The sequence below is a fragment of the Microchirus variegatus genome (assembly GCF_963457635.1).
Source record: "Microchirus variegatus genome assembly, chromosome: 11".
Taxonomy (NCBI): Eukaryota; Metazoa; Chordata; class Actinopteri; order Pleuronectiformes; family Soleidae; genus Microchirus; species Microchirus variegatus.
The window spans coordinates 2,078,967-2,106,635 of NC_139812.1; the positions used below are offsets into that span (position 1 = coordinate 2,078,967).

At 40.4% G+C, this 27,669-nt stretch overlaps 2 protein-coding genes across 3 annotated transcripts in view; one reads left to right on the forward strand and one right to left on the reverse strand.

Moving 5' to 3' along the window:
• The window catches only part of kcnh1a (potassium voltage-gated channel, subfamily H (eag-related), member 1a), a gene marked incomplete at both ends in the record, with an annotated part of 50,618 nt that overhangs the window by 12,946 nt on the left and 10,003 nt on the right, over window positions 1–27,669 (forward strand). Inside the window, 8 exons of one of the 2 annotated variants that reach the window (XM_083898180.1) lie at window positions 1,631–1,737; window positions 2,097–2,225; window positions 3,482–3,600; window positions 5,127–5,519; window positions 16,130–16,156; window positions 17,693–17,850; window positions 20,925–21,196; window positions 25,514–25,713. In XM_083898180.1, the coding sequence (XP_083754306.1) occupies window positions 1,631–1,737; window positions 2,097–2,225; window positions 3,482–3,600; window positions 5,127–5,519; window positions 16,130–16,156; window positions 17,693–17,850; window positions 20,925–21,196; window positions 25,514–25,713 (1,405 nt within the window). The remainder of the gene's footprint in view (window positions 1–1,630; window positions 1,738–2,096; window positions 2,226–3,481; window positions 3,601–5,126; window positions 5,520–16,129; window positions 16,157–17,692; window positions 17,851–20,924; window positions 21,197–25,513; window positions 25,714–27,669) is intronic. The other variant, XM_083898181.1, reaches the window with a different exon arrangement.
• LOC310934026 (centrosomal protein of 41 kDa-like) lies at window positions 6,925–7,941 on the reverse strand (the record flags this gene model as incomplete). The annotated part of the gene is made up of 1 exon (XM_083897640.1): window positions 6,925–7,941. The coding sequence occupies one exon, from the start codon at window positions 7,939–7,941 to the stop codon at window positions 6,925–6,927; it is 1,017 nt and encodes a 338-aa protein (XP_083753766.1).

Below are 27,669 nucleotides of genomic sequence, written 5' to 3' on the forward strand. Positions count from 1 at the left end.
ATGGATTTTTAGCTTCTCTTACATTCATATTTTTGGGTTTTCTTGCTGCTCTTTGTTCGTTTATGGACAAAACAAGACATAGTCATCATTTTGAGGTTTGGGAAACACAGATCAACATATTTCACTATGCTACTTGCATCCATGGTGCACAGCAAATATTTTTTGTCCATAGTTGAAACTAGATGAAAAGATAATTAGCCTTTCTAAATCTACTGATGCATGCAGTCAGTAAGGCTTGAACGAATTGGGTAAAATATCAAACTGAGATTTTTCTGACAGATCTTGTGACTGCAATTTAATTTGCAATATCTGCAATAGCTTCAATCTGTAGTAAAGCCTCAGTTTTTTATCCATTTGGTTACAGATTTAAAACAGATTACCATCACCATCTAGATATTTTCTATACTTGAATGATCAGACATATCAGACCAAATTGTCTGCAAAAATGATAGAAAAACTAAAGCAAGACGTGCAGTCCAGTATTTACTGCTCTAAAACCAAACAGCACAACCTTCGCCACAGTTGTAAAACTGCAACAGAAACAATGTCACATTATTCATTATTCTTATATTCAACCATGATTTGTTTGTTTTACAAAAATATTTGAATTTGAAGTTTAGGACCAGCAACATGCAGATTAATTTCTGTCAAAATAAAAAAAATATGATGATGAGTTCATTAATCATTCAGACTGTGGATGTTTGATATTGATTGTGGCTCAAACATTACATGTACACTCATTCCCCCAGAATGCTCCAGTCTAATAACTAAAGAGTTTTCTCAGTAGATCTGTGTGGATAAGACACATATTTTATTTTGAACCATTCATCTTCAATTATGTATATTTCTCCTATGTTAGATCCTGTAAACATACAGTGATGGACCTGTGGGAATTTTTCATGCATGACAAGAAAGTCAGTACGCAAGTATTTTTCTTTGAAGAAGGAGAAGAGAGAGAGAGGACATTTATCAGTAATATTTAATCAAGTACTGGTCTAAAAAGTCTCTGCAGCGTCAGAGTGTAGTCTCATTAAATTTAGCCCTCCTCTTGTATTTCATAACAAACTAAGTTATATTTAGATCATGCTGGAACATGCTGCTACTGAGGGTGGCAGTAACAAGCAAAGTGAGATGAATGTTTCTGCAGCGTGGTTAAATGTGCTCATGGTTTTTGACCCATGCTCAGGTTTAATTTGTTTTTGAGAGGTACTTTGCATTTGGCCAATTAAACACCAGATCACATTTATCTTCTTTATACTTTCAGGATATATTTCAATGAGTGTTAATCTACTGCTGCTCTATTTATAATGTCGCCTATTTCTACCCTCGAAAGGTCTGGGAATCAGAAAGTGGTCTGCACAATTTAGCTGTAACTATTGATACATGGCATCATTTTATCGTCCCTGTTTATTTTCTACTGAAAAAGAAGTCTACGGTTGAAGTTTAGTATGATGATATTAATGTGCTATCAATGAAAATGAAAGCAGATTTCCATATCGCAATTTAAGCGAGGCAATATTCGTAAAACTCCTTAATTTATTGGAACATTTTCGATTTCCTTTGCACTCTGCAGCGTAAGAGTGGATCGATACAATATTAAAATGGTTATTTTTCCCTTTGTGTTTTCCAGCTTCATGTACGGGGAGCTCACAGATAAGGACACGACGGAAAAAGTGCGACTCACGTTCGAGAATTATGAGATGAACTCGTTTGAGATACTCATGTACAAGAAGAACAGTAAGTAGCGGCACATATGCAACCTAAAGGGAGAAATGATATGTTCCATTCTCTTGTCATGCAAATGTACCCTGAGCTGTGTGAAGCACAGAGGCAAGTTCAAAAGCAGCTCAGAACATTTCTACCTCCACAGAAATGAGCTAATTGTTCAAGAGCTCAACCAGAGAAACTTTCCCCAGAAAAATGTGCAAACGCTGTTTGTTTCCACTCACAGGTGTAACCTTGCTCTGCTTGCAGAGGAAACATGGAGATTTGAAGCTCCATATTTCAATTTCACCAAAGACTATGATTTATTTTTCCTATATATTATGTAATCAGATATTGCAGCTAAATGTACGTCTTCTCCTTTTCTGCTTTAGGGACGCCCGTGTGGTTTTTTGTGAAGATTGCTCCAATTCGAAATGAACAGGAGAAAGTGGTGCTGTTCCTTTGCACATTCAGTGACATAACAGCCTTTAAACAGCCCATAGAAGATGATTCTTCCAAAGGTTTGAGTCAACTAATTTAATTTGTTCAACTTCGTGCACTTGGAAGTTGGCAGTGAAAGCAATTTCTCCTTCAATGTTATTTACATAATAACACTACATTTACTTCTATGTTTGGGCATCAAATGCCCCAATGCACTTTTTCAAATATCTGTGTGCTCTATGTTACAGGCAGAGGTAACACAATCCCAGCCTGTGTATTGTGCTTCTGCTCTGACAAGCACCCAGTCAGTCAAATACACACCTCAGTCAAATACAAAAAAAAAAGATTACTTGGTCCATGTGACTGTTGATTTGATGCCTAAACACTGGTTGTAAATGCAGCGTTACTATGTAAATCACACTGAAGTAGAATTGACTTTCACTGCAAACTTCAGATAGTCATCAGTTTGAATCGGTTCACGAGAGGAGCTACAAACAAGTACTAGTGCCCTTAGCTTGAGATTGTAATTCAAACTTCAGCATTAACAGGTAGCAAAGATACAGTCATCAGACATCTGCATCTCTCTGATATGAAACATGGCCGACGGACATTAATAACCAAAGAGTGACTGTAGTTGGTCCCATAAAGACAAATAAATGAGAAGTCAAATGTTCCAGTACTTAAGCAGAACGTTACTGATTCTGATTCTGTTTGGCATTCGGGGCTTTTTATAAGCCAGTCTAACCTTTTGCAGCCATATGCTGTGTTTCTACTGCATAGTCCCAGCATGGAGCACAGACTCCATCTCCCATCTCCACCATTTTGCAGACTGCAAATCATGTTTATGTTTTGAAATCATGTTTTGGCATGTGGCGCCACCTACCGCCGTCTACCAATCATTGCAGTCAGTAGAGTCTCAGCTGCCGAGCAACCACGGGTTGCCAGTTATTATGCTAGGGCTTTAAATGACAGTGATAAGGGTGAACCAAAATGCTACAGCAGACCAGAGAACAGAATCTACTCTGACTTGTCTAGACCAAACTCAGTTATAGCAAGAGCAGATCAGAAAATCGTGCAGGGTAATTTGGAATTTCTGTTTGATGCAATTTTCTGACAAAGTTCTTTTCAGCAATTTATACACATCCCCTGTTTTTAGGTCTCCCATATATAAAAAAGATATCCTCAATTTATCCAAACACAAACCTGAGACTTTTCAAAGTTGTTGATGCCAAAGCATTACTGCAGGTGCCAGAATCTGTCATAGCCTCGGAAAATATCCAGTTGAAAATCACACCTTTACAGTTTGTGGATACTGACTGTGTTTATATTCTTTCAGGCTGGGGAAAGTTTGCTCGGCTCACTCGAGCTCTAACAAGCAGCAGAGGAGTCTTACAACAACTGCAGCCCACGGTTCACAAAGGAGAAAACGTCCACAAGCACTCCCGCTTAGCTGAGGTACGAAAAATGTTAAGATTTACCATGAAACTATCAACTGCTCCCCCCCAAATCACGTTGCTTTATAATGTAATTTGTAGGTGAAGAGGAACAGAAAACTTCAGACGAGCATTTAGAGGATGCATACCTTTATCAAGTCTAACACCTATTCTCACCACGTCAAAGACTCGCAGTCGATAACTGTCTGTAGCCCTCGTCAAGCTGGTGTGAGCAGCACTGTCAGCTCTTGTCAGCTTGACAGCCAATTCAACTTGTTTGTAACAACTGCAGCAGGAAACATCACAAGGCAGAGTGAATCGATAAACTGGCAGCGACTGACTGAGGGAAGACAAAATACTCCAGGTGTGGCTTATTGAACACAGGTGAAATTAATGAAAGTGGAACATGAATTCAAGCTGGGGGGCCTGGAATAATGACAGGGGAAGAATGTTAGTTTTAAAATAAAACAAGATGAACAAATGTTACAATGTTGGATCGGTGTTTGTGTCTATCAATGAGAGATTGCTGCGATCAATCAATCAATCAGAAGACGGGAAGAGACATGGAAATGACAAATCAAGTGGGTCCTCAGTTCATTTGGACATTTAGATTAGAATACAACTGTTGAACTGAAGTCACTGTGCGTGATGATCAACCAAAATAATGTGCATGGCCAGATCATTTTTCCAGTTTCCCTAGGAATACAGACTACTGCCATCTGCTGGTAAGGAAAGTAGTTTCCGCTCACCTAGGCGCATAATGTGCCCACTGGTTGCTTGTCGGTTGTTGTGTGCGAGTGCAACTCTTCCCCCGACATATGCCAACTGAGGTGGTTACTGGGCTTAAGTCTGGAAAAGAATAACCACAGGCTAAACTTTGACAAAATGCAAACAACAGATCCCATCAGTCCTCTCATCAAAGCTCTGCCACAAGACACTGGAAGTCATCATCTTTTGTGGAGGTTACTTACTTTTCTCTGCTTCAGGAGTGTATGCTTTTCTGGCTTGTTGTGAAGACTCTGGTCGTCACGCACTGTGAGCAGGGCAGGGTGCATGTAGGTAGACAGGAGGGTTAGTGACAGCTGGGTCCATCACCCAATGTGTGAGAGCTACAGACTCTTTCACTGTTGTTGGCTGAATGTGAAGCGGGTTAAGAATTTGATAAAAATGGGTTTCAGGAACAATATTCACACAGCACTTCTAAAGAACAGATGACCTGCTCCACCTCACTGTCAGTACACTCTTAGAAGTAAGGGTTCCAAAAGGGTCCTTCTACAAGGGCTGAGGTTCTACCTGGAACCATTTGCTTCTGAAAAACCCTTTTTCAAGGGTTCTTGGTAACACTAATGGTTCCAGAAAGAACCATTTTGATCCAGAGAACCCTTTAAAACCCCTTTCCCAAAAGGGTCCCAGGTAGGAGAAACCCTTTTTGGCACCAGGTAGAACCTTTTTCATCCTATGAGGACAAGCTGAAGAAATTTATATGGTTCTACTTAGCACTTTTATTCCTAAGAGTGTATGTCATAATTCTTGTTCATTCTCCTGTAGGTCCTGCAGCTTGGCTCGGACATCCTACCGCAGTACAAGCAGGAGACCCCCAAGACCCCACCTCACATCATCCTCCACTACTGCCTCTTCAAGACAACATGGGACTGGGTTATCCTAATCCTGACCTTTTACACAGCCATCATGGTGCCCTACAACGTCTCATTCAAGACCAAGCAGAACAATGTCACGTGGCTGGTGGTGGACAGCATTGTTGACGTCATTTTCTTGGTGGACATCGTTTTGAACTTCCACACCACATTTGTTGGACCCGCAGGTGAGGTCATCTCGGACCCCAAGCTGATTCGAATGAACTACCTGAAGACGTGGTTTGTTATTGACCTGCTGTCCTGCCTGCCCTATGATGTCATCAACGCCTTTGAGAATGTCGATGAGGTGAGTACCCTGGTCACGTGTGTTTGTGGGGATGCTTGGAGCACACAAGGTTAAGACGTTCAGTTATATCAAAAGACAATCAATCATAAAATACTTAGATAACATTTAAATTATTATTCAAGTCTTAAAAAATTTATCAAATGTAGATGAGCCAGTATCAGCAGAGCAACCTAAAACCTTTTTCTTCCACTCATAATTAATGGTATTGGTAACCAATATTGGTGACCATTTTCTATTCAGAGAGCCTCAGTATGATTCTTGAACAGAATAAATTTGTTTAGCTATAGAGGAAGTTATAACCACATATCAACCCATCAGTCATTGGAGGCACAAATAATAAAACCTAATGTAACACAATGACAATTTTCAATTTCTTCAGGATTAGTTAGGCGTGTGAAAAAAAAGAAGCTTTTATATTCCCAGTTTTTTCTCTTAATGATTATATATTGAAAAGAAAATCCACTCATCTGAAAATGGGTGGTGTCGAGCAACACTATCAGACCTGACTGAGGGAGTGTGTGTACAGCTCCAGCGTAGTTACAAGACTTTATCCTGTCATACTGCTTAAAGATTGTTTTTTTACACCTTTTCCAGTATAGTGTTTCTACTAAAGTTATCAGTGTCAGTATATTGTTCATTAAAGCAATCAGAATTATGTTTGTAATTAAGGAATCACTGTCAGTAGTGTTTGCAATAATCCAATCAGTGTTGTGTTCCTGGTAAAGTGATTAGTGTCATATTGTGTAATATTTTTAATAAAGTGGTTAGTTTAGTGTTCCCAATACATATGAACTGCCAAGCAAGCAAGAATAACATTACTAATAAACTTCTTATATTAATTGCATCAGATTGGTGCTGTAGGAACCAAAAAAAGGTCCCATAACAGCTCCTCGTAAGTAATCTAAATCAAAATTGCAGAAAGTCTGATATTTCTGCTGTATACTGTGAGGTCGGTGCTCTGCTGGTACTGGCACATTCAATTTCAGATGATAGAGCTGCTGCCCGATTGTCAGGAGCAGAACCACCTTAAACACACAGCTCTATTCTCCTGAGCTCTCCCTTGTGGCTACTAATATAACTTGGGAATAATAGAAGTGCTTGCTTACTCTCTCACCCCCCTTTCCTAAGCATGTCAGGGAACTACGGTGGCCTATGCAGATCAGAATGATGTGAAAGCTCTCTTTGCGGCGGTTTCCCTTTTTATTGATTTATGTGGTAATAGCCACACAAATCAGAATCTGTTCAGGCTGTCGTTGAAATATCCGCGCAGCAAGATGGTGACCTCTGTAAAGTAAGGCCCCTACATGTACATATAAAAAAGGCTTATTCCAAGGCTATCATTATACACTTATTTGTATAATTATGCTATAACTGCATGTATCTGTGTGGCTGAGGGTTGGTGGTGTTATTTCCAGCGCGGTTTAACCTTGGAAGTCTGTTGACTCTTAGCACTTGGCGCTGCAGACTTTGAGAGAGTGGTTGATACGTGGCTGGACATTTTCAACGGTCTTTTTCTTTGAAACTTGAACGTTTGTTGACTTTCGACACTGGGCGGTCCAGACTGGGAGTGGGTGGTTGACATGAGGTTGGACAAATTCAAGGGTAAATTGGTTGACATCTTGGAAATCTGTTGACTTTGGGTTCTGGATGGTCCAGATCGAGACTGTGCGTTGGTGGTTGATATGCGGCTGGACAATTTCAAGGGTCTACTGCTTTGAAGACCAGAACTCTGTTGACTTCCGGCACTATTTGCTCCAGATTGGGAGCTGATTTCGTCCAGCTGCTGCTGAATCTTGCAGAGCTCATCTGATGTAAACCACCACCTCTTTTCCTCTGCCTGAGTTGGCTCCTGCTGCCTCTGCTGCAGCTGCTGCAAATAGTTCTTCTTTGAGGTGGACGAGGACATACATGAGGAAGTGGATGTGGACAGATGTGATATTGGCGTGGAGTCTGTCGTCATCCCTTCTGGAAATGTCTTAGAGATTGCCTTGAGACCTCCAGAGAGCATGTAGACATTTTCAAACCCTCTTTGGCACATGATTGTGGCCACCCGACTGGCAATGGTCTCATCCTCATCATACAAAACGATTATTTTTCCTGGTATATTTTTATATTCCCAAATTTCTTTTATGCCCCTGAATCGAGATAGCATGACAATTGGAAAATTGTGTGCACCGATGATGTGACAGCGGTCGTAATCATCTTGCTCCCGTACGTCCAGCAGCAGATAGGGCCAGTTGGGGCAGGGCCTGTCGGCCAGGTCCTCATTCTCCAGGCTCACCTCTCCACCACAGCTGAGAACACTCAGCTGTGTTGACGTGGCACTGGGTCCTATCTTGCCAATCTTCCTGGTGTCCCCTACATCCTGTGGACTGAACTGATGCTCCAGGTTTGTACCTGAAGAGTGCGCCTGAAGTATCATTTGTGCAAATGTTGTCTCCTCTAACCGCTTGAATATTTCATCATTATTATACTTGAAGTATGTTCTCCTCTCCTCGAGCTTTTCCATATATTTTGAAAGGCTAGATCCTGTATCCAACTTGGTTTTCACGTGCTGATACTTTGGGTTTTTCCGTATTCTTTTTTCTTGTTCAGAATGCAGCGTCATGATCGAAAAGATTTTGTTATGTCTGTGGTACAATTGGCTTTATAGCCTACCTTTGTCATGCTGATGACATGAGCGCTTTTATCATCATATCAAAGGCAAGAGCGTTCAGAATGATGACATAGGTGTTCCAAAGTCAAGGATCTATGTGGTATCTCTTCTGGTTTCCTCCTGACTTATCTCTGCTTGAAGATAGCCAAAAACAAATGAGCATATAAGTTCAAGAGTATAGGAATCTTACAATCAGTCATAGTGTTATCAGATTTACTCAGATGGATCTAGGGATCCACTGAAAGGGCTGGATTTCCATGTTTGTTGCTAATTTTCAGACCAGACAGAGGGTTTGCATTTCAGATCATGACTGTTGTTTTGTCAGAGCGATTTGAGGAGGTCTGTGATAGAGGTACTCTCAGTATTTGGCAAAGCTATTTTTTACAAAGTACTGTATATCTGGTTATACATTTCCAGCAAGACATAATGATGACACAATGGCTTCATTTTGTTTCTTGCAATATTTGTTAATTTGTGTGTTTTGCTCGTTAGTTACTAAAGCTAGTAGCTTTAGTGTTTTTCTGGGTGGATTGATTGAAACGCCATCTGTGAGTAGAGACAAATTGCATGTAATTTTGTGCCTTATTTAAGCACTTTACAGAAATGTACTGTATATGCACTTACCTGTGTTCTCCTCTCCCTGGGGAAAACGCAGCAACAACTTTATCATTCCGGGAGGGTTCCATCGGATACGGTTGTGCAGGGGTGGGAGGTTTAGTGCAGCTTTAATGTTTGATGATATATTTAACTATTATGCAGTTAGATTATCTGAGACATTTTTGTTTATGTAGATGTTTTTCTTGTTGCGTAAGGGTTTGTAAAATAGGGCACTGTGATGTACCCCTGTTATTTGTGTCACCCAGGGGTGAATGTTATATGGCGCTGGTTTTTCACTCAGCAGGGCAGTTGATATTTTGTTCTGGTAGAGGCCGGTGTGCTATGTCTTTCCTGTTAGGTTGAAAGGTTAGTCTAGGGGCGGATGAATGTGTTAGTGTCTGTGAAGAAAATGGAATGAGACAGAAGAGTGTGAGATCAGCATTACCGTTCTCTGCAGCCTGTTAGAAACAAGTTAAAGGTACGGGATGAAGTCGGTCTAAATAAACTGAGATTGGAGCATTGTGGATTAACCAGCTATCTGGAAATGATAGGAAAACACCCAGATGGTCTATGCCAGTGTGGACACCCAGAGACAGTTGAACATGCTTTATTTTCATGTGGTCAATTCAAAAGAGAACGGTTGTTGTTGAACTGACTGAACTGAGGCTTTCATGATTTTCCTTAAAGGTGCCACGTGTAAGAATGTGGCCAAAAACGGTTACTACATTCAAATTCAAAATACAGAGGTCTTTTAGGTTCGTTTTCTGACGCAACTGGCAACCCGTGGTTGCTCGGCAGCTGAGACTCTACTGACTGCAATGATTGGTAGACGGCGGTAGGTGGCGCTACATGCCAAAACATGATTTCAAAACATAAACATGATTTGCAGTCTGCAAAATATTTTTTTAATGCAAATGTTTTGGCTGTACTGTTGTTGTTGGTGAGTTCAGTTTGTTATATGAACCTGAGTCTCTGTGACATATAAGGAGGATTTTACTGCCAGTTGCTTTAGATTTATTACATAATGCACCTTTAAAATAAATCAACCTTGTCATTAAGGCAGTTTTAGCATTCCTTCATGCAACTGGTCTATATGTAAGAATACAAAGATGCAAAAGCTGTTTTTTCCCCCTGTGGAGGGCAGCATTATACCTCTCAGTGTATCATCTACTTATTATAAGATTAGCAGATTAGTGATTCAAAAAACTAGTTTTGTTTGCACCATAGATTCATTCATTCTTCAAGCACATGTTGACAGCAACAGCAGTGCAGTTTCTAATTCTTCTGATTCTGATGAATAAATCCAAAAGAAGGCGGTCATAGTTAAACACCACCGCTAGGCCTGGGCGATATATCGATTTTATCGATTAATTCAAGTTTTTTACTCCGGACGATTTTAAAAATAAAAACTTTTATTATTTTCTCCTCTTACTACAGCAGTCCTTTTGCCCTCGGGAGCGTCCGTGTGGAACCCCCCCACTTGTTTCCCCTCCGGACACGCACACGAATGCACACATAGCGACAACATTGCTATCGCAAACGAGCGCAAGAATTTTGTTCCCAAGAAAGAACTAGTATCGGTGATTTGTTTGTTTAAAGCCCATTTCAACAAAAGGCAGTAGTACAAGTAGGGACAGCACCGCTGATTGTGAGCGGCGATCTACCGCTGTGATATATCAGACTAAGTCTTTCCTCCTTAGGTCCCAAAAACGTGGTTAAATCTCCGACAATTACCAGGGAAATGTCTAAAATCTCAATATTTAACTGGTCAGTGACCGGCATCACGATGTCCCTGTATTTTAGTCCAGAGACTATGACACAGACACGGAGTCTGTGCTACGGTCATGGAGGACATATTTAAATAGTTTAATTAACTGACACTTAAACACTGTGTGTGTGTGTGTGTGTAAAACATCATGCATTTACACATATTACATCATATGAATAATGATTTTGTCTTTAGTAGTTAAAATCGATTAAATCGAAAAACGATTTTTTTATAAATAAGTCTGGGATTTTATTTTTAGGCCATATCACCCAGCCTTAACCACCGCCCACTTACCATTCACACTGCTGATCTTTGCACATCTTCTTTCTTTGGGGTATATATATAATACATAAATATAAATAAATAATATAATAATATATAATAAAACAATGATAATGGTGGTGACCCACATGTTTTCATCCATTAACTCATTAAGGCCTGAAACGCCTGGAAAAAATGTCTCTAAAACCTGAGGTTCAATGCCGACCGATTTCTCAGCCTCTGTAGCAGATATAGGAACACAATTCAAAAAGTATTTGAGAGCTTACACCTGTGGCTTTCCTGTGAAATTTAGTTAATTTAGATACAAAAATGTAAAATTAAAGTGAATAACTATTTTCAATTAAAAAACAGTAAGAAAATAAAGTAATATCAACTTGTGTCAGTGCCTTGATTTAGTCCTGATGGAGTGTGAAGAACAGCATGTAATGACTGTAACGGTCTGCTTCACATGTGATGGTGATAGAGCTTACAGCTCTGTGGCATCTGCAGGTAAATCCACTGTCACCCCTGGTGCGCAGTTGTAAACACTCGACAGTCGATTACGGTGGTGTTTTCTCGTCGTCTTCAAACATAATTATGTCTTGACCGTAAATCCCGGTCGATTTTTTTCAGCGCGTTCGAAGTTATCAGCGATGACGTCATCGAAGACGAAACTCCTCAAAATCACTGCCTTCAGAAGTTAACAATAATGCGAAACAAAAGACTACTATCATACATAAGGAATGTAACATTAGAAAAACAAACGGGAACATCTGGCTGGTGGAGTTGATGCTAAGCTGAACCACCTGTGGCAAATTTGCATCTATTTTCAGAACACATTTCTTTACATTTAATCTCAGACGCGTTGACCCAGAAGATCAGCTTAAGTTTAAATGTTGAAGGATCAGCATTTTGATGAGAACAGATTCAGAGTTATTCTGTTTATTTAACTTTTCCAGTAATTGTGACATTATATGAGACTTATTACCTCATAACAGCCCCGTTATGCAACTTGTAATAAGTTGGGAAATGTTTTCTTGTGTTTTGCCGGCGAGTTAAACTTCTGGATGTGATCATTTTTAAAGGGAGTTGACAGGTTATTAGGTTTCCGTGCCACCACCCGACCATATTTAATAACCACTGTAGTCCACAACAGGTCCTCTTCACTTTATTTTGTGTTGTGTCATTGAAGAAAATGAGCCTGAGTGAGCAGCATGATAATGTTTACTTGTGAATTTAAGCACAGAGTGGAAAACTGTCACAGGATTCTCAGATAATTGGCACATTTTAATTGGGGAATGTGCTTGAAAATTAGTAAACTGAGTGTCTCTCACCACAGCTCTGCTGTATTTTGCACCTCAAGGCGGCTGACAAAAGGAAAGGAGTCATGGGAAAACATAGGCTGTGATTCCAAATTAAGATGTGTTATTTTACAGAGAAAACACGCTGAGCTGGTCAATTTGGACAGTTTCAACACAGGAATAATTCAGACTTCATGCTGGTGGTGTTTCTTTTTACACTTATGCAGAAGCTGTGCTGACATGCCTTTTATTTAAAGAATGACAACAATGACTTTTGAGAATGACATTTAAAAATATTTTCTGTGAAATTATGGGGTTTTTGCTGGTGTAATCTGCTTTAGAACATACTGACTGTACATCATACTGTATCTGCAGCTGCCGATTGAACATATCTGTGCAGCACGACCGCACCTTTTGAATCAGATCCAAATGTTCTTGGAACAACTTTTACTTTTGGCGCTGCTGCACACACACAAACACAAATTCTTGTACAGCTATATCAGTGGATACATAGACATAATATATTCCTCAGCCCTTTACCCTTGCCTTAATTGTTACAATTAAATGCCTAACCATGACATAAACGTCATTCTTAAGGTCTTTGCACAACAGACATGCTGTGAAAATACAGGACAAAAGTGCGGATAATTTGGCCGCAAATTATGACGCACTTCCCCATGCACATCAAGAGTGATGTGAAGTAACTAATTAATTATGAGGACAAGGGGAAAAATCGCATCACAGTGTGTCTGCAATCAGAACACGCACACACACACACACACACACACACACACACACATTCTTGTACTTGCTGCATACTGAGGACCAGCATTTCCACTTTATAAATCAACACAATTACAAATATCTACTTCATGAACGACATCTACAAAAAACTACTGGTTGCAGTACCATAAAATGTCTGCAGGTGGAGCCCCAGAGCAGAAAGGGCTGGAATTTTTATTGATTTTTTTTTTTTTTTTCGGTCCAAAATTTGAAAGAAACGTCATACTATACTATGTCGTTCAAAATTTGAAAAAAAAAATTTGACCCAAAATTTTTGGTCCAAAATTTGACAAAACCATCATACTATACTATGTCGTCCAAAATTTGAAAAAATCTTTGACAAAACATTTTTGGTCCAAAATTTGACAAAAAACTCATGCTATACTATGTCGTCCAAAATGTGAAAAAAAAAATTTACCCACAATTTGACAACAAACGTCATACTATACTATGTTGTCCAAAATTAATATTATTATTTTTTTTTACAAATTGAGTATAGCATGTTATAGCAACCTAAGGAAGTGATTTCAATGAAAACAAAGTCAGGACCGGCCAAAATGTCCTCACTTCGTAAAAATTACCTCACTTTGTTGGTTTAAAACCCTCATTGGTCCTCAGTATGCCGCAAGTACAAGAACACACACACACACACACACACACACACACACCAGCAGCAGCAGCCGGAGACAGCAGCTCAGAGCGAATGTCGTTGAAAACTATTTAGAAGCTTGATTTACACACACCATCCCACTGAAGCTCCATTGCAACCACGTAGTTTTCTTTTTCATTAAAATGAATGGGATTTGGGGAAACAAACACAATCTAGGGACTGGTTACTTCCACTGTGTACATAATCGACAACATTGACAACAACGTTCTGATTGGTTCACTGTGGATTTGTTGGAAAATCGATTGGTCCCATGTTTGAAAAAAAACATGCAAATAATTTGCTCGAAAAAAAACAGGTGTGCAAATGCTTGATCACTGAAATCAGGTGTTCAACCACAAACAGGTCTTTTAAGTGACGACCAGTCAAAAGATATAGATACATGTGTACACATACACACAAACACATACAGATCTATCCTTTTAAGGACTGACACTGACTTCTATTCATTTGTACATCGTAAACAAAGCGTTATCCAATTAAGATTAATTGACAATTGAGGTTGTGCCTCATTCAGACCAGGTTTTGGTCTCCATGAGGACTACAGGTCCTGACAAGGTCAGTGTTTATGCCAGAAAAGGTCCTAAAAAAGTAACAAAAACAAGTGCACACACACACGCTCGCACACTGATTAAATGGATCCTCAGTGTACTGCACTTGCCGGTTTTCATTATATCAATGCGTCGTTGTGTGTGGGTGTGTGTGGGTGTGTGTGTGTGCTTAAATGTGACATGTCTCATGATGTGTGTGTTCGTGTTGCAGTGACGTGGTTGCGCAAAGTGCTGTGATGGCATTTAACGATGCTGTGTGTCGCACAGTGAGCGGCACAGTGTGTACATCGTCTCTCAGGGGCTGTTGTGGAGCTCGTACAGGATGAGGCAACATGAAACGCTGCAATAATGCTTTAAAAAACAGACTTGTCGGTTCACAGTGATCACAGTTGTATTTGCAGCTCAAGCATTTTGGGCCTTTCTAGTCTTTCAACACTTCAGCATCTGAAATGCTGACAAGTTCCAAGTGCCTGCAGCACAAGCAGTCTGGGATCAGCAGACGAGAGAAAAACAACAACCCTATTTTTGAGTCAAACAATAATGCTGGTGTCACTTTTTCCATGTTTCAGGCATTATGATGTATTTTTACACCAAATGTATTGATTTGAGTTTATTCCGTTACACACCAAATGCTGAGGACTAAATAAAATGTCCTTTGTCATCAATGACATCTAATGGTGAGAATGCAGATTGTAATAACAGATGACTCTTCCCTTTCCCACCCAGGACAGATATCTATGGTGACCTTTGTTTACCAGATTGTTTTCTTCTTTACATTTTAAAATTTCCACAGAGTGGAATGCACACAGTGTTGATTTGTTTGTTCAGGTTGCTGTGGAAGTATGGCAGGGCCATAAAACAAGACTAATAAGGGAATCTTAATCTTAATCTTAATAAAATATGGTTGCCCTAGCCTTAAAATAAACATTTTATATGTACTTTAAGTGATATTAGCCTTATACGGGCATATTTATGGGTAGTATATTTAAGTTCTGCCAATAAACTCTACTAAATGTAACACAATGGACCAGTAAAAGGTAAAAAAAAATGGCATTGTTTGCATTCCTTGATACAAAAGCAATTAGGAAGTCTAGGTGATTCACAAATGCACATTCCCTCGTTATCTTAGTCTATATTTAATGCGCTTGAAATATGAACATATGTTAATTATTTATTAGTTTAATTTATGTTTGCATTCACCAACTATGGAGGGAAGTGTTGGACATCTTCCATCTATTTTCTTATATTTAAACAACACTAATTAATCACTTGCAAAAAGAGTCAACAGTGAAAGTAACCATCAGCTGCACCTTCACACGTGTGCTTTGTACAGTATTGACTGTGGCGTTCGTTTGCACATTTTGCCTAAATGTTTTTTGCCGCATCCGAGCTCTGAGTGTCCATTTTCCAAAATCATCTTCCCGTCTCAGCAACAACTCAGTGACACTTTGCAGTGATCCATGGCTCCGGGTAAATGAGAGCTGGTAAACAATTGCCCCACTGGCCACAAAACGTCTTGTTGCTACAGACCTTAACAGCTGACATGAATAACTTTGATGGCTGATGTTTCCAGGTTTTCAAATAAGGAGATGGAAGATGGTTAACGAGGGGCAGCTGTCAAAGTTATTCTTGGCGATGTTAAAGCAGCACATGTCACCTTGAGACTGACTGGAATTCATGGTTATTGCCAGTGTCGAAATTATCCACTTTGTGTTGCTGTCCACCTTTTTTTTTTTTCAGCTAGAAGTGATGGTGCTGTGTATGCATGCTTTGCTTGTTGTGCAGAGGCGTCACACACACAGTTATGGTTGTTTTTCTGTTTCATTTTGTTTTCAAATCTTTTTAATTGAACGTTGATTTTTCTCCTGTGTTTATTCATCTCTTGCCACTGATTGAGTGTCATCTCTCTTACATGTGCTTCGAATTTTGTTTCATTCCTCTGTTCTGTTTGCATGAAAACCCCCCCACCCAAATCCACACCACCCTCCTCTTCTGCCTGTGTTCATGCATGGGACGTGATGGGAAGAATTGGAACCACCGAGCTGTCACTCAAGTAGGCCTCAGTTTATCCTTCAGAATATGATAATCAACAGTTTTGTGTTTTTTTATTAATGATAGTCACATATGCACACTTGACAAACAACAAAAGCATTCACACACACTTCAGTTGTCGTGCTGCATGAGAACACGACAACCGAAGCATCAGAGCTTGAATTGAACGTCACAGAAAGTAAATCTTATGGTTTTCGCAAAGGGATCGAGACATCGATCAGGTTGTGTTGCTGCAAATTTGAGACTGAACAACTGCAGCGTTAAAGTAAAATAAGAGCTTATCAGACAAACATTACTAACACGATTGCAACACTCTCAGTTTAAGATTCAGATCCATTTAATTTAGCATAAAGACTTTTGCTGTTGGTTTCTGCATGCATACTAATGAGTTATATTTGTGTCAGTTGATGAAATCAAGTGTTTGAACTTGAAATGAATGCTATAGCCCCGACATGGACGGGACAAAATAAACGTTTACAATTATCAGAAACACAACTTTGTTCACTTACAATATTACAAGGTTTAATATGCATTGATATATTTATATATTGTGCTTTGAATGTTTTATCCCATATTTTCTCTTGCCTGTATCTTCATTCTCATTAAGTTTATATCTTCAAGTAACTGGATTCTTCACCCAGGAGGAAGAAAAAATCAATATTTACTCATCTGACTTTTATTGCAATAATAATCAATATAGGCTGATTGGAAAATATTATGTCCTGCTCATTTTTTTGGCCACATTCCCAAAATGTCTTTTAAGTTATTCTCTGTAACCCTTTCTTTCAGCGTGTGTTTCAGTGGGGTTGGAGCAAGGGCTGGAAAGCTCCACTGCAGTTGTAATTGAATTGTGTCAGAGCTCAGGTCAGTAAAGTGGTTTTAGAGAAGCAGAGGTGTCCGAAAGGGAGCCAGACCAGATCAAGTGACACCAGGCGCTGCAGTTGTAGGTCGACTCGCATTGCAGACCGCAGCACATTAGCAAAATCAATATCTTTCTCTCTCTCTCTCTCACGCACACAAGCAGAATACCAGCAGACTGATGGGACTGCAGTTGTCTGCTTGATCACTGAGTGGGTGTTTGAATGCACAGTTAAGCTGAGCAGACACTGAGCTGCTAGTTATGTAACAAAGAGAAGTTGTAAAATTTCATCACATTGCATGGGAATCCACTGGTGTATTTTTAACACTATTAAACATGTTTGTGTGTTTACTATTATATCTTTATATCACACCAACTGTAGCACTTAACAAGGTCCATGCACTAGTGTATCAACCATTTTGCAATGCTGTAAATGTGCCATAGATTTGTGTATGTGTGAAATTCAGGTATCACCTTCATGCAGTTTGCTTAAATATTTAGAAGCGTTACAAATGAGTAAACAGAGAGAAAAACATCAAGAATTATCAAAGTAAAAACGACACAGAAAGGTAGATAGAAATATATAACAACGTAAAACAAAAAGTAGCACAATCGTGCTGTATAAATGTCGCCTCTGATGTTGTCTTGTACTGTCTGTCTCTACCCTCTCTGTCGTAGGGGATCAGCAGTCTCTTCAGCTCATTGAAGGTGGTGCGGCTTCTCCGTCTGGGTCGGGTCGCCCGTAAACTGGATCACTACATCGAGTACGGGGCGGCTGTGCTGGTCCTGCTGGTGTGTGTTTTTGGACTGGCTGCACATTGGCTTGCCTGCATTTGGTATGTTCATGACATTTATCATTTATAAATCCATTATTACTTTCACTTTCTAAGGGGACACCCCCTGTAGTCTAAGTATTGATTTTACTTTGTACAGAATATATAGCAGCAAAAGTGAAAGGGAAGGTCTATAAGGCAGAAGTGAGACCTGCTGTGATGTATGGCTTGGCGACAGTGGCACTGGCTAAAAGACAGGAGGTGAAGCTGGAGGTGGCAGAGATTTTCATTGGGAGGGACCAAGATGGACAGGATTAGAAGTGAACATAATTTGAGGGACAGCTCAGGTCGATCGGTTTGGAAATAAAGTAAGAGAGGCAAGGTTGAGATGGTTCGGTCACGTGCAGAGGAGGAATAGGGATTATATTGGACAAAAGGATGTTGAAGATGTAGTTGCCAGGCAAGAGGAAAAGAGGAAGACCACACATACGGTTCATGGGTGTTGTAAAGGAGGACATGAGGACAGTTGAGGACACGAGAGAGAGGACAAGATGGAGGCAGTTGATCTGCTGTGGAGACCCCTAAAGGGAGACGCTGCAAGAGGATAAAGACAGAATATGTTTCCCATTCAAGATTTTCTTTTACTCTGAACTGTCATAAGCAAATTACATCAAACATTACAACTGAGCGGCCACATGGTTGGTGTAGTTGTTAGCACTCTTGCCTTTGCAGCAAGAAGACCCAGGTTCATGGCCCAATCGAAACGAGGACCTTATTACATGGAGTTTGCACGTTCTCCCTGTGTGTGCATGCGTTTTCTCTGGGTTCTCTGGTTTCCTCCCACAATCCAAAAACATGCAATATGGGGATTAGGTAAATTGGACACTCTAAATTGGACGTAGGTGTGAGAGTGAATGGTTATTGTCTCTATGTTTCCCTGTGATGGACTGGAGATCTGTCCATGGTGTACCCTGCCTGTCGCCCTATGTCAGCTGGGATCCCTCATGTTGAGGGTAAAGTGGTAGAAGATGGATGGATTACAACTGATGTTTGATTTTCCTTTCCTGCATGTAAATGAGGAAAGCATTATGCTATTACAGGGATACATTCATCTTAAAGTTAAATAATGTGGAAGTGAATTTCTTGTCAGCAAACTTTGACTTCAAGCATCAAATCTGTATATTTTTATACCATAAAGCCTGAAAGAGTTATAGTGGTTTCAAGAGAATTAGTTTTTCCTCATTAATATGCAAATTTATGGTGCATGGGCCTCCAAAGTCTAATCAGATCAGCTCCTCTACAGGGGGAAGTGTGTGGTGGAAGCATTACGTTTCCATCATGTGTTTTGTTTGGTTTATTATGTTTATGAGAACGTGTGTAACAACGCACGCAGTGTTTTGCAGATTCCATCATGGCACTTCAGTGTTGTGCATTCATTAAAATGCGAACAACGCGTTTGATAGCTGATAATGAGCCTTTGCTGGTGTCCTTTCATGTTAATATACTGACATAATTTCAGCTGTACTAAATAACCACCAACAAACACAGGCAACAACTCATCCTTAATAGGACTACAAGATGTCTTTTGAGCCGTAACAAACCAGATCAGTGGGTGTTTTTGACGTCAGTTACAGCTTCCTGTGAGGTCCGGCCCATCAGACACTTGAATCAAATGAATGAATAAAGCCAGTTTTGCTCCAAAACCACACTTGCGCACCAGTAAAAACATCTCCTGTGTCTTTCCTCTCGGTGTGTGCTTTCTGTGGTTGCCATGGTCACATGCTGAGTCGCGTCGTGGTGCTGAGAAAAGTTGAACCATCATCAAGTCAGACAAGAGCAGTAAATAGCCGCGCCGTGCTCATAGCAGCAGCAGCCTCGCTGTCTCCCTGTCACTGCCACTGTTTACACTGCAAATAACAGGAGGAATCGTTGAATCCTGAAACCATCGGAATAATAAAAAGTCAAATCTGAATCCTTTTTTACAACATTCTGCTAACATTTGGATTTTCTTTTCCTTTTCCCTGTAAAACGCTGACAAGTTTTACCTACTCGGGCATCTAGAATTATTGAAGACAAATTGTGATGGGAAAAAAAAAAAGAAGAATTTCTCAGCTTTCTGCTGAGAAATCGTTTGATCAGGAGCAGGTGTCCAAGCACTCAGCAGATGTAAGAATATATTCACCACTTCAACATGAGCAGAACCAAGTTTTTGCTGCTTCAACAGATTCACTAGATTTATATTAACTCAGAGGTTTCATAAATAACCAGCTCAATAGGGTGTAGTATACATTGTTGGAAGGCTCTCGGTCTTGATTTAAACTTGCACTTTCACAGAAGTTTAATCCTTTGGTCGGTGAGTGTGAAATATACTGTCTTGTACTGTCCTGAGTTAGTAGATCACAGTATTTTACAAATGATGTTCAGAGTAATTTAAAAGGAACGGAGAAAATGAGATTCAGGTCTAAAGACTTTCAAGTTGGTAACTAAGTCTGTGTTAGTGTTTTCTTTTTTGTTTGCTTGTTTGTGGGGTTTTTTGTCGTTTTCTTTTTGTTAGCTATATGATGTTTTTTGTAAATTATTTATTGCGACAAAGGGGCAGATTTAATAAGATTAACCCTTACATTCAGAATATGGACATTTTGTCCATCCATCCATCCATTATCTACCGCTTTATCCTCCGCCAGAGGGTCACGGGGGGTGCTGTGCCTATCTCAGCAGACATTGGGCGATAGGCGGGGTACACCCTGGACAGTTCGCCAGTCCATCACAGGGCCACATAGAGACAAACAACCATTCACTCACACTCTCACACCTATGGTCAATTTAAAGTGACCAATTCACCTAATCCCCATATCACATGTTTTTGGACTGTGGAAGGAACCCACGAGGAAACCCACGCACACACGGGGAGAACATGCAAACTCCTTGCAGAAAGGCCCTTGTTCCGAAGTTGTTCCAAACGGGGCTCGAACCCAGGGTCTTCTTGCTGCAAAGGCAAGAGTGCTAACCACTACACCAACCGTGGGCCCCCTGGACATTTTGTGTCATTTTAAATTGTTCTTTCCTTTTGTCAGTGAACGAACGAATGAAATAAATAAAGTAAACTACTGTCTAACCTGTACTTATGCACCCTGCAGGTACAGCATCGGCGACTATGAAGTTATCGATGAAGAGACCAACATCGTGCGCAGTGACAGCTGGCTCTACCAGCTGGCCGAGACAGTCGGCACGCCGTACCGCTTCAACGCCAGCGGCTCCGGGAAGTGGGAGGGTGGTCCGAACAAGGAGTCCGTCTACATCACCTCCCTGTACTTCACCATGACCAGCCTGACGAGTATCGGCTTCGGTAACATCGCTCCGACGACAGACGGGGAGAAAATCTTTGCCGTGGCCATGATGATGATCGGATGTGAGTGATGGAGGCTTTTGCTTCTCTCTAATGCTGCAAATTCACGACACATGAGAAGTTGATTTGTGCTCTTTAAAACCACAGTCCACTGCAGGAGGTGAGTAAATGAATTACGGAGCCATTGAAGTTCCGGTAAAAATACACAATGATGATTGGCTGAGCAGAACTTGTGACCCACCTAGGATAATCTGCTTAGGCTGAATAAAGAATAGTAGCAGAACTTCAGGCTGCATTTTTTTTTATCATGAACACAATAATGTGTGTGTTCTCATGTAAATGACATCAAATGTGAGAGAGAAAACGTAACATATACTAACATGTTGTGAATTTAAAGGTACAATATGTAGTATTTATGGGTTTATATAACCCAAAATCCACTTTTTTATACATATTATGTGCTCCTGCATTGTCTAGTCGCTGTATAATAGTTTTTGTTTCATTTTCGTAGTGTTTCAAAAAGTCATGTTAAATGACATGACCGCGGACCGTGGTTGCATAGCCACTGTTAGCAGCGAGACGCCATGTTTCTACCGGAGCCTGTAAGGACAAATGCGAGAGAACAAATCAAGCGTCTCTTTACTTGTAGCAGAAGTCCCGCCTCCTCTCTCTCCGCTTCGTCTGCTACGGCCGCGGTAGCTCCGCCCTCTCCCTCACCTCACGAACCTCATCTGCTGACACGGAGAAAGACGACGAGGACGACATTTGACCAGCTGAGGATACCGTAGCGCTCAGGGAAGGGAGGGGGTGAGCAGAGCAGCAGGTCTTTGTTGTAAATTTCAGCCTCTCCTCTAGATGGCACTATAAACTACTTATTTCCCCTTTAAAGCTGCAGTTGTAACTTTGTGATTTTGTTGTCGATGTTATTATTCCGCCTTGGTATAGTCTTCATGAACAGAAACCATATAGCATTATTTGTATGCTGTGTCGTTAATCCAAAAGCAAAACTATCAGACCTGAGTGAGGAAGCCTTTCTGTGGAGACGGCAGCAGCAGCTGTAGTGCAGTGCAGGCAGCGACAGGAAGCATTCATCCTGTCAAACTGATTGGTCTTTGGAGCAGTAGAATTCTCTTTTGAAACTTTCCATGGACGCTTCTTTGTGTCTTCCGTGACACTCCAACCTTTTTGCAGTCGTCCGGCTTTACTAGAGCAATGTTGTCTGTGTTGTCGTACAGCTAATCACTTCCTGTGTGCAGCGTGGAAGTGTTGCTGGGCAACACGAGATCTAAAACTGCAGCACTGAGAAACAGAGAGAGTCGTGTGGAGCTGATTTAATCAGCGTTGTGTGAACTCATTTGTCAGTGTACTGAGTGTAATGGACATCGGTTTATTGTTTAAACGTTACACACGAAGAAGAGAACATCTTTGTCTGGCCTCTGTGTCTTTAACAAAGCTATAATCTAATTGCTATTACATCATCTTTTACATCATTTGAAAATCAGGTACTAATATGTATATCAGGGGTATCAAACTCATTTCAGTTCAGGGGCCACATGCAGTGCAATTTGTGTGGTCCGGACCAGTAAAATAATAGCATAATAACCTTTAAACAACAAGAATTCCAAATGTTTCCCTTTATTTTACATTTAATGAATGCCTGTTTCCCATTTCTCACCTGTGCATTACAACTTTGACATCTCAGTGGTTCTACAAAGGCACAAAACATTTAGTCTCAGGGATCTGGAACAGCAAAATTGCTCGCTATATGCCGTATGTTCCGTATGATGTATTTCACGTCATCTAAAAAATATGACATTTTAAGTGATGGCAGCAGTGAAAGCTTGGTTACTCCTCTTAGTTATTGTAGTTTTCCACCATTACCCATTTAGCTACTAATTGGAACATCAATAGTTTTTTTTTAATGCCAGTAAACAGGTCAGGACAAATTGGCTTCAGCTAAAGCTGGCTGTGTCTGTACTCCAGCTGGCCTGAAAGTGCATTTGTTTCTACTTCAGTTTTGAAGTTCTCCAAATTGTACCTGCTGTTGTTGGTTTATTGTAGTTTTGTTTTACATGGCAAAGCAGATGTCAGGCATCACCAACAGCTTGGTGGGTAAAGCACAAAGTCGTTCCCTGTTAGTATTAGAGAACTCTTATTTGTATATTTTACAGCTTTTTCAGCACATTGTCATCTCTCTTTAAATACAGTGACAGAGTACAGTAGAAGCTGTTATTGTCACCAGTGTGTCTGTCTGCTGTGGGATTTTGTGCTGAATAATTGAGATGCGTCACTCACGCAAGTGTCTAGTGTTTGCGAAGTACTTCAGAGCGAGCGTTTGTGACTCGTTCTGGCACTGAAACACATGAGTCATAAATCCACAGAAAACATAAAAATCTGAAAAAAAAAAATATTATCAAAAAAATGACTAACAGTGTAAATATTGTCTGTGAATGCGACGGAATTGTCAGTTTTGCTGTCGACATAAACAGGAAAACATCTATTTTATTTTGAAGGAGGCAGATTTTTCACAGCACGCTCCTCATCCCACATCTCAGTATTAAACATTTATACAGTATCTTGCGTGTCATAATGGAGTGTACAGCATGGTGCCATTATGTGTGACTGCACACAGAGAGCAACACCTCGGAGCAATAACTGACACTGCCAGATCAATTTAGCACAGTGCTCCCTCTGCAATCACTCCTCACCTGCCTTGTACTTTTATTTCGTCCACAATCTCAACCCTGCATCAAGAGGATGATTACCACCCCCTCTCCCCCCATCCCCGCTACCTTTTTGGCAGTTTAGCTTTATGAATACGATCTCAAGGAAGCTGGCAAAAAGTCATCTGCACACCTCGGTCTGCTTAAAATCTGTTATTGTGAGATACAAATCATCCAAAAGGGTAAATATCTTAAAACAGCCTCGGGAGAATTCAGTTGTTGATGAAATCTACTGTAGTCCATGGTTGTTCTCTATGAAATATTGATGCCCTGAAACTGTTCTATTTTTACCATCAGCACTGGATCGGTGCTGGCAGTAGAAGATCACAGTGTGACGAGGGATTCGGGGGTTGGCATGGGGAAGAGAAGGGGGGCACTATACGTACAGTATGTCCTGTTTCTATAGCAACTGTTGGCCTGGGGCTTGAGTTTCCTGACAACTGTCTTTTAACTACTTTCAAACAAGCCAGCTGTTGGATGCTAAGCAATGCTGCTACAAAGTTGTGCACATCAGCAACTAAATAGGAATATTGGGGGACTTAGGTGACGCTTCATTCCCCAGAGAGTGATTGAGTTTCCTCGGTTGCAGCATTTTTCTGCTCATCAGAGAGGTGACAGTCACCATCTGTACTCGGGTTTGAAATACTCTTAGTCATCCCAAAACTTTGGCAACTTCAAAAGGAGGCAACTGTGGAATCATTTAAGATTTAATAGGCTCAGGCCTCTTTAAAAAGCTTCCTTGATGTGTCGACTCGCTGATTTTGATGCCTTCAAATGTGCAAAGCTGCAACAAACAGGTGATGGAGGAACTCATTCTGTGCCACTATGCTTGACAACGTTTTCATACAAGTGAGCAGTGGTGATGAAAGTTGGGCTTATCCTCGTCCTTGAGGGAATTCTGAGCTCTTTTTAATTAGCATTATTCCCAATGCAGTTTTTCAACACTTTGATTCAAGATTGTGCACTGTCAAATAAACAAACACACATACACACACACACACACACACACACACGCACACAACTGCATGCACAGGTTACTGTCATCATCTGAGTATAATTGAAATGTGTGGCTGCCGCGTTTCCTCTCCATCCATTCTAGCAGGGCTAATTAGGGCTCTATTGCCAAGAGAACGCTACTCATACAGAGTAGACATCTGATGGCTTTGATCCACACACATGCCAGCTGTTTCACTGGTTCAACTACCCATCCATGTCAGAGATAGACTGCTGGATCCTTTTCCTTTTCTCTAATTCTTCTATCAAAGGAAAATGTGTGTAAAGCACAATATAACTGTATGGAATTGGATTCTGACACAAACATGCAAAAAGTTGTAATTATATATTTTAGTAGCAGTAACCGTTTATTTCCCATGTGACTGAATAAAGCACTTAGCACAATATTAGTCTTTTCATGTTTTTTGTGCCCGTTTTTTATGTCCTTGAAAGTCCTGATGAGTACAAACAAATTTAACCGCGTTCGTGTTTAATTTTAAATTGAAATCCCAAAAACAAACGGCATCATTTTAAACCACAAAATGTTTCTTTCCTCACAAGGTAAAGTCCCCATTTAAGCAGCTAGAAAAACAACCGAGATCTACATACAGTACGTCATATCAGTTTTCAATGTAAATCTTGTTTGTTTTTGTCCTTTCCACAGCTCTGCTTTATGCCACCATCTTTGGTAACGTGACCACCATCTTCCAGCAGATGTACGCCAACACAAATCGTTACCATGAGATGCTCAACAGTGTCCGGGACTTCCTCAAGCTTTACCAGGTGCCCAAGGGCCTGAGTGAAAGAGTGATGGACTACATCGCTTCCACCTGGTCCATGTCGCGGGGAATAGACACGGAAAAGGTACGTTCAACTTTATCGCCTTTAACGGTTAATGGTTGGACCGCTTGTTTTTTGTGCTCACATTGATTAGAGTGGCAGCGATCAGCTCCTGTGAACGCGGCACTTACGTTTTGCGGCAGTGACACGCCCGGTGGAAATCATCCTCCTTTAGGGTGTTATGTGTTGGAAATTCACTGCAATTACTGAAACACACGCACACACACACACACACTCTGTTAAGTGGCTGGTATCCACATGAGTTAATCAAATTTAAATAAAGTCTTGTACAAAAACCTCTTGACCCCATACACAAGCTTTTGTTTTTCACTCTTTGGTATTTGTATGAATTAAACCAAGCAACTATGATAATTAATGAGTGCTGCTAGGGACCTAGCGCACAAGGGTGTGAGGATCCTATTGTTATTCAAGGAATTATTATGATTACTTTTATTATTCATATTACCTTTGGACAGGGCCACACCGTTTCCCCCGTGTCCAAATTTTACCCTAAACAAACCAGGCTAACCATCTGCTGCAATGTTTTTCACTTGACAAGAATGAAAGTGGTTTGACTTGAAAACCAAGAAAACAAATTTTTTTTATATCCAGGGTTTTACATATAAAGCTATTATGTAAAACATGCTATAAGAGTTTTCATTATGATTTTCTTCCTGTTTAATTCCGATGAGGCTGAAATGATTTATTTGTGTGAAAATGAAATATTTTAAAGCTGAAAGCAGAAAAAAAAAACTTTGCTGGTGGCTCCCGCATTGATTTAGAGCCAGAAAGTATTTGTGTCACTGCGTCCCTTTTTATCTAAACCCGTAAAAAATTATAATTTCCCTTTGAAGTAGAATTACTCCTGTTAATGTTTTAACCTGCAATAATTGTTTATCTGTAATCAAACCAAAACAGTGACACAGTTTTTGTGTCCTCGTCACGCAGCGCACACTACATCCTTGTATCATTTATGTGTCTGGCTTCAGGTCACAGCAAAGAGCCTAAAAATTGCACATAATCCCTCTTCTTGACATTAATCTTCAAAGAGTCCATGCGATGGCTTTGGCGTCCTGTGGATGAGACATTCTTGAACAACATGCTGCCTCTCAGTGACACTCAACAGAGACACAGGTGGACTTTGACCGGGCAGCAGCTTCCACACGACCTTCATGTGAACATCAGCTGTGAAACACATTGTATGTCACACACATGGAAGGACGTATACAGTCCATCTGAAGAATAATTGGACATAGTGACATATTTCCAAAGCTAATTAAAAAGTGTGAAGCTCCAAATGTGTTTTCTGTGGAAAAAAAAACAAAACATGTTTGTTCTTGACAGAAACAAAACAACAGAAATGTATAAAAACAAGTTCAAATTTTTAATTGGAGTTTAGAGTGCATCTCTGTGGTTTTGAGCTCATCAAAGCTCTTATGACCATCATGATATCCAGGCACTGGAATTATTTAGATTTTATGGCTGTAGTATTGTCAAAAATGTTCAATGAGTGAGTTCTTCTGTGCTGGTGAATCTAGTGATTGGACAGTCGTTCTGTGGAAGTCCTGAGGGCTACCATATAATGACAAGTATATGGGCGCAAAGCTCTATTTCTCTGCTTTCCGGGATCTGTCTATCCATCTTCTACAGCTTTATCCTCCGCATTGGGGTTGCGGGGGTTCTGTGCCGTCTCGGCTGACACCCTGGACAGATCTCCAGTCCATAGTTTTTGAATTGTCTATATAATTACAAACGGACTAGGAGTTACGGTAATGAGAAGTACGCATGACAAATCCCGTCGGCGACAGAAGGGTTAAACAGAGGCTTGAACATCCACTGATGATGCAGAAAGCACATATAACTGTTCCCTTCCAAGTGTGTTGGAGAAACTAGCCTTCAGTTAGCATCAAAACTCAGAGGATGTTTAGTTTGTGATTCAGAATAGTAAATATGAAAGTCTACATAAATTATTTGTCTTCA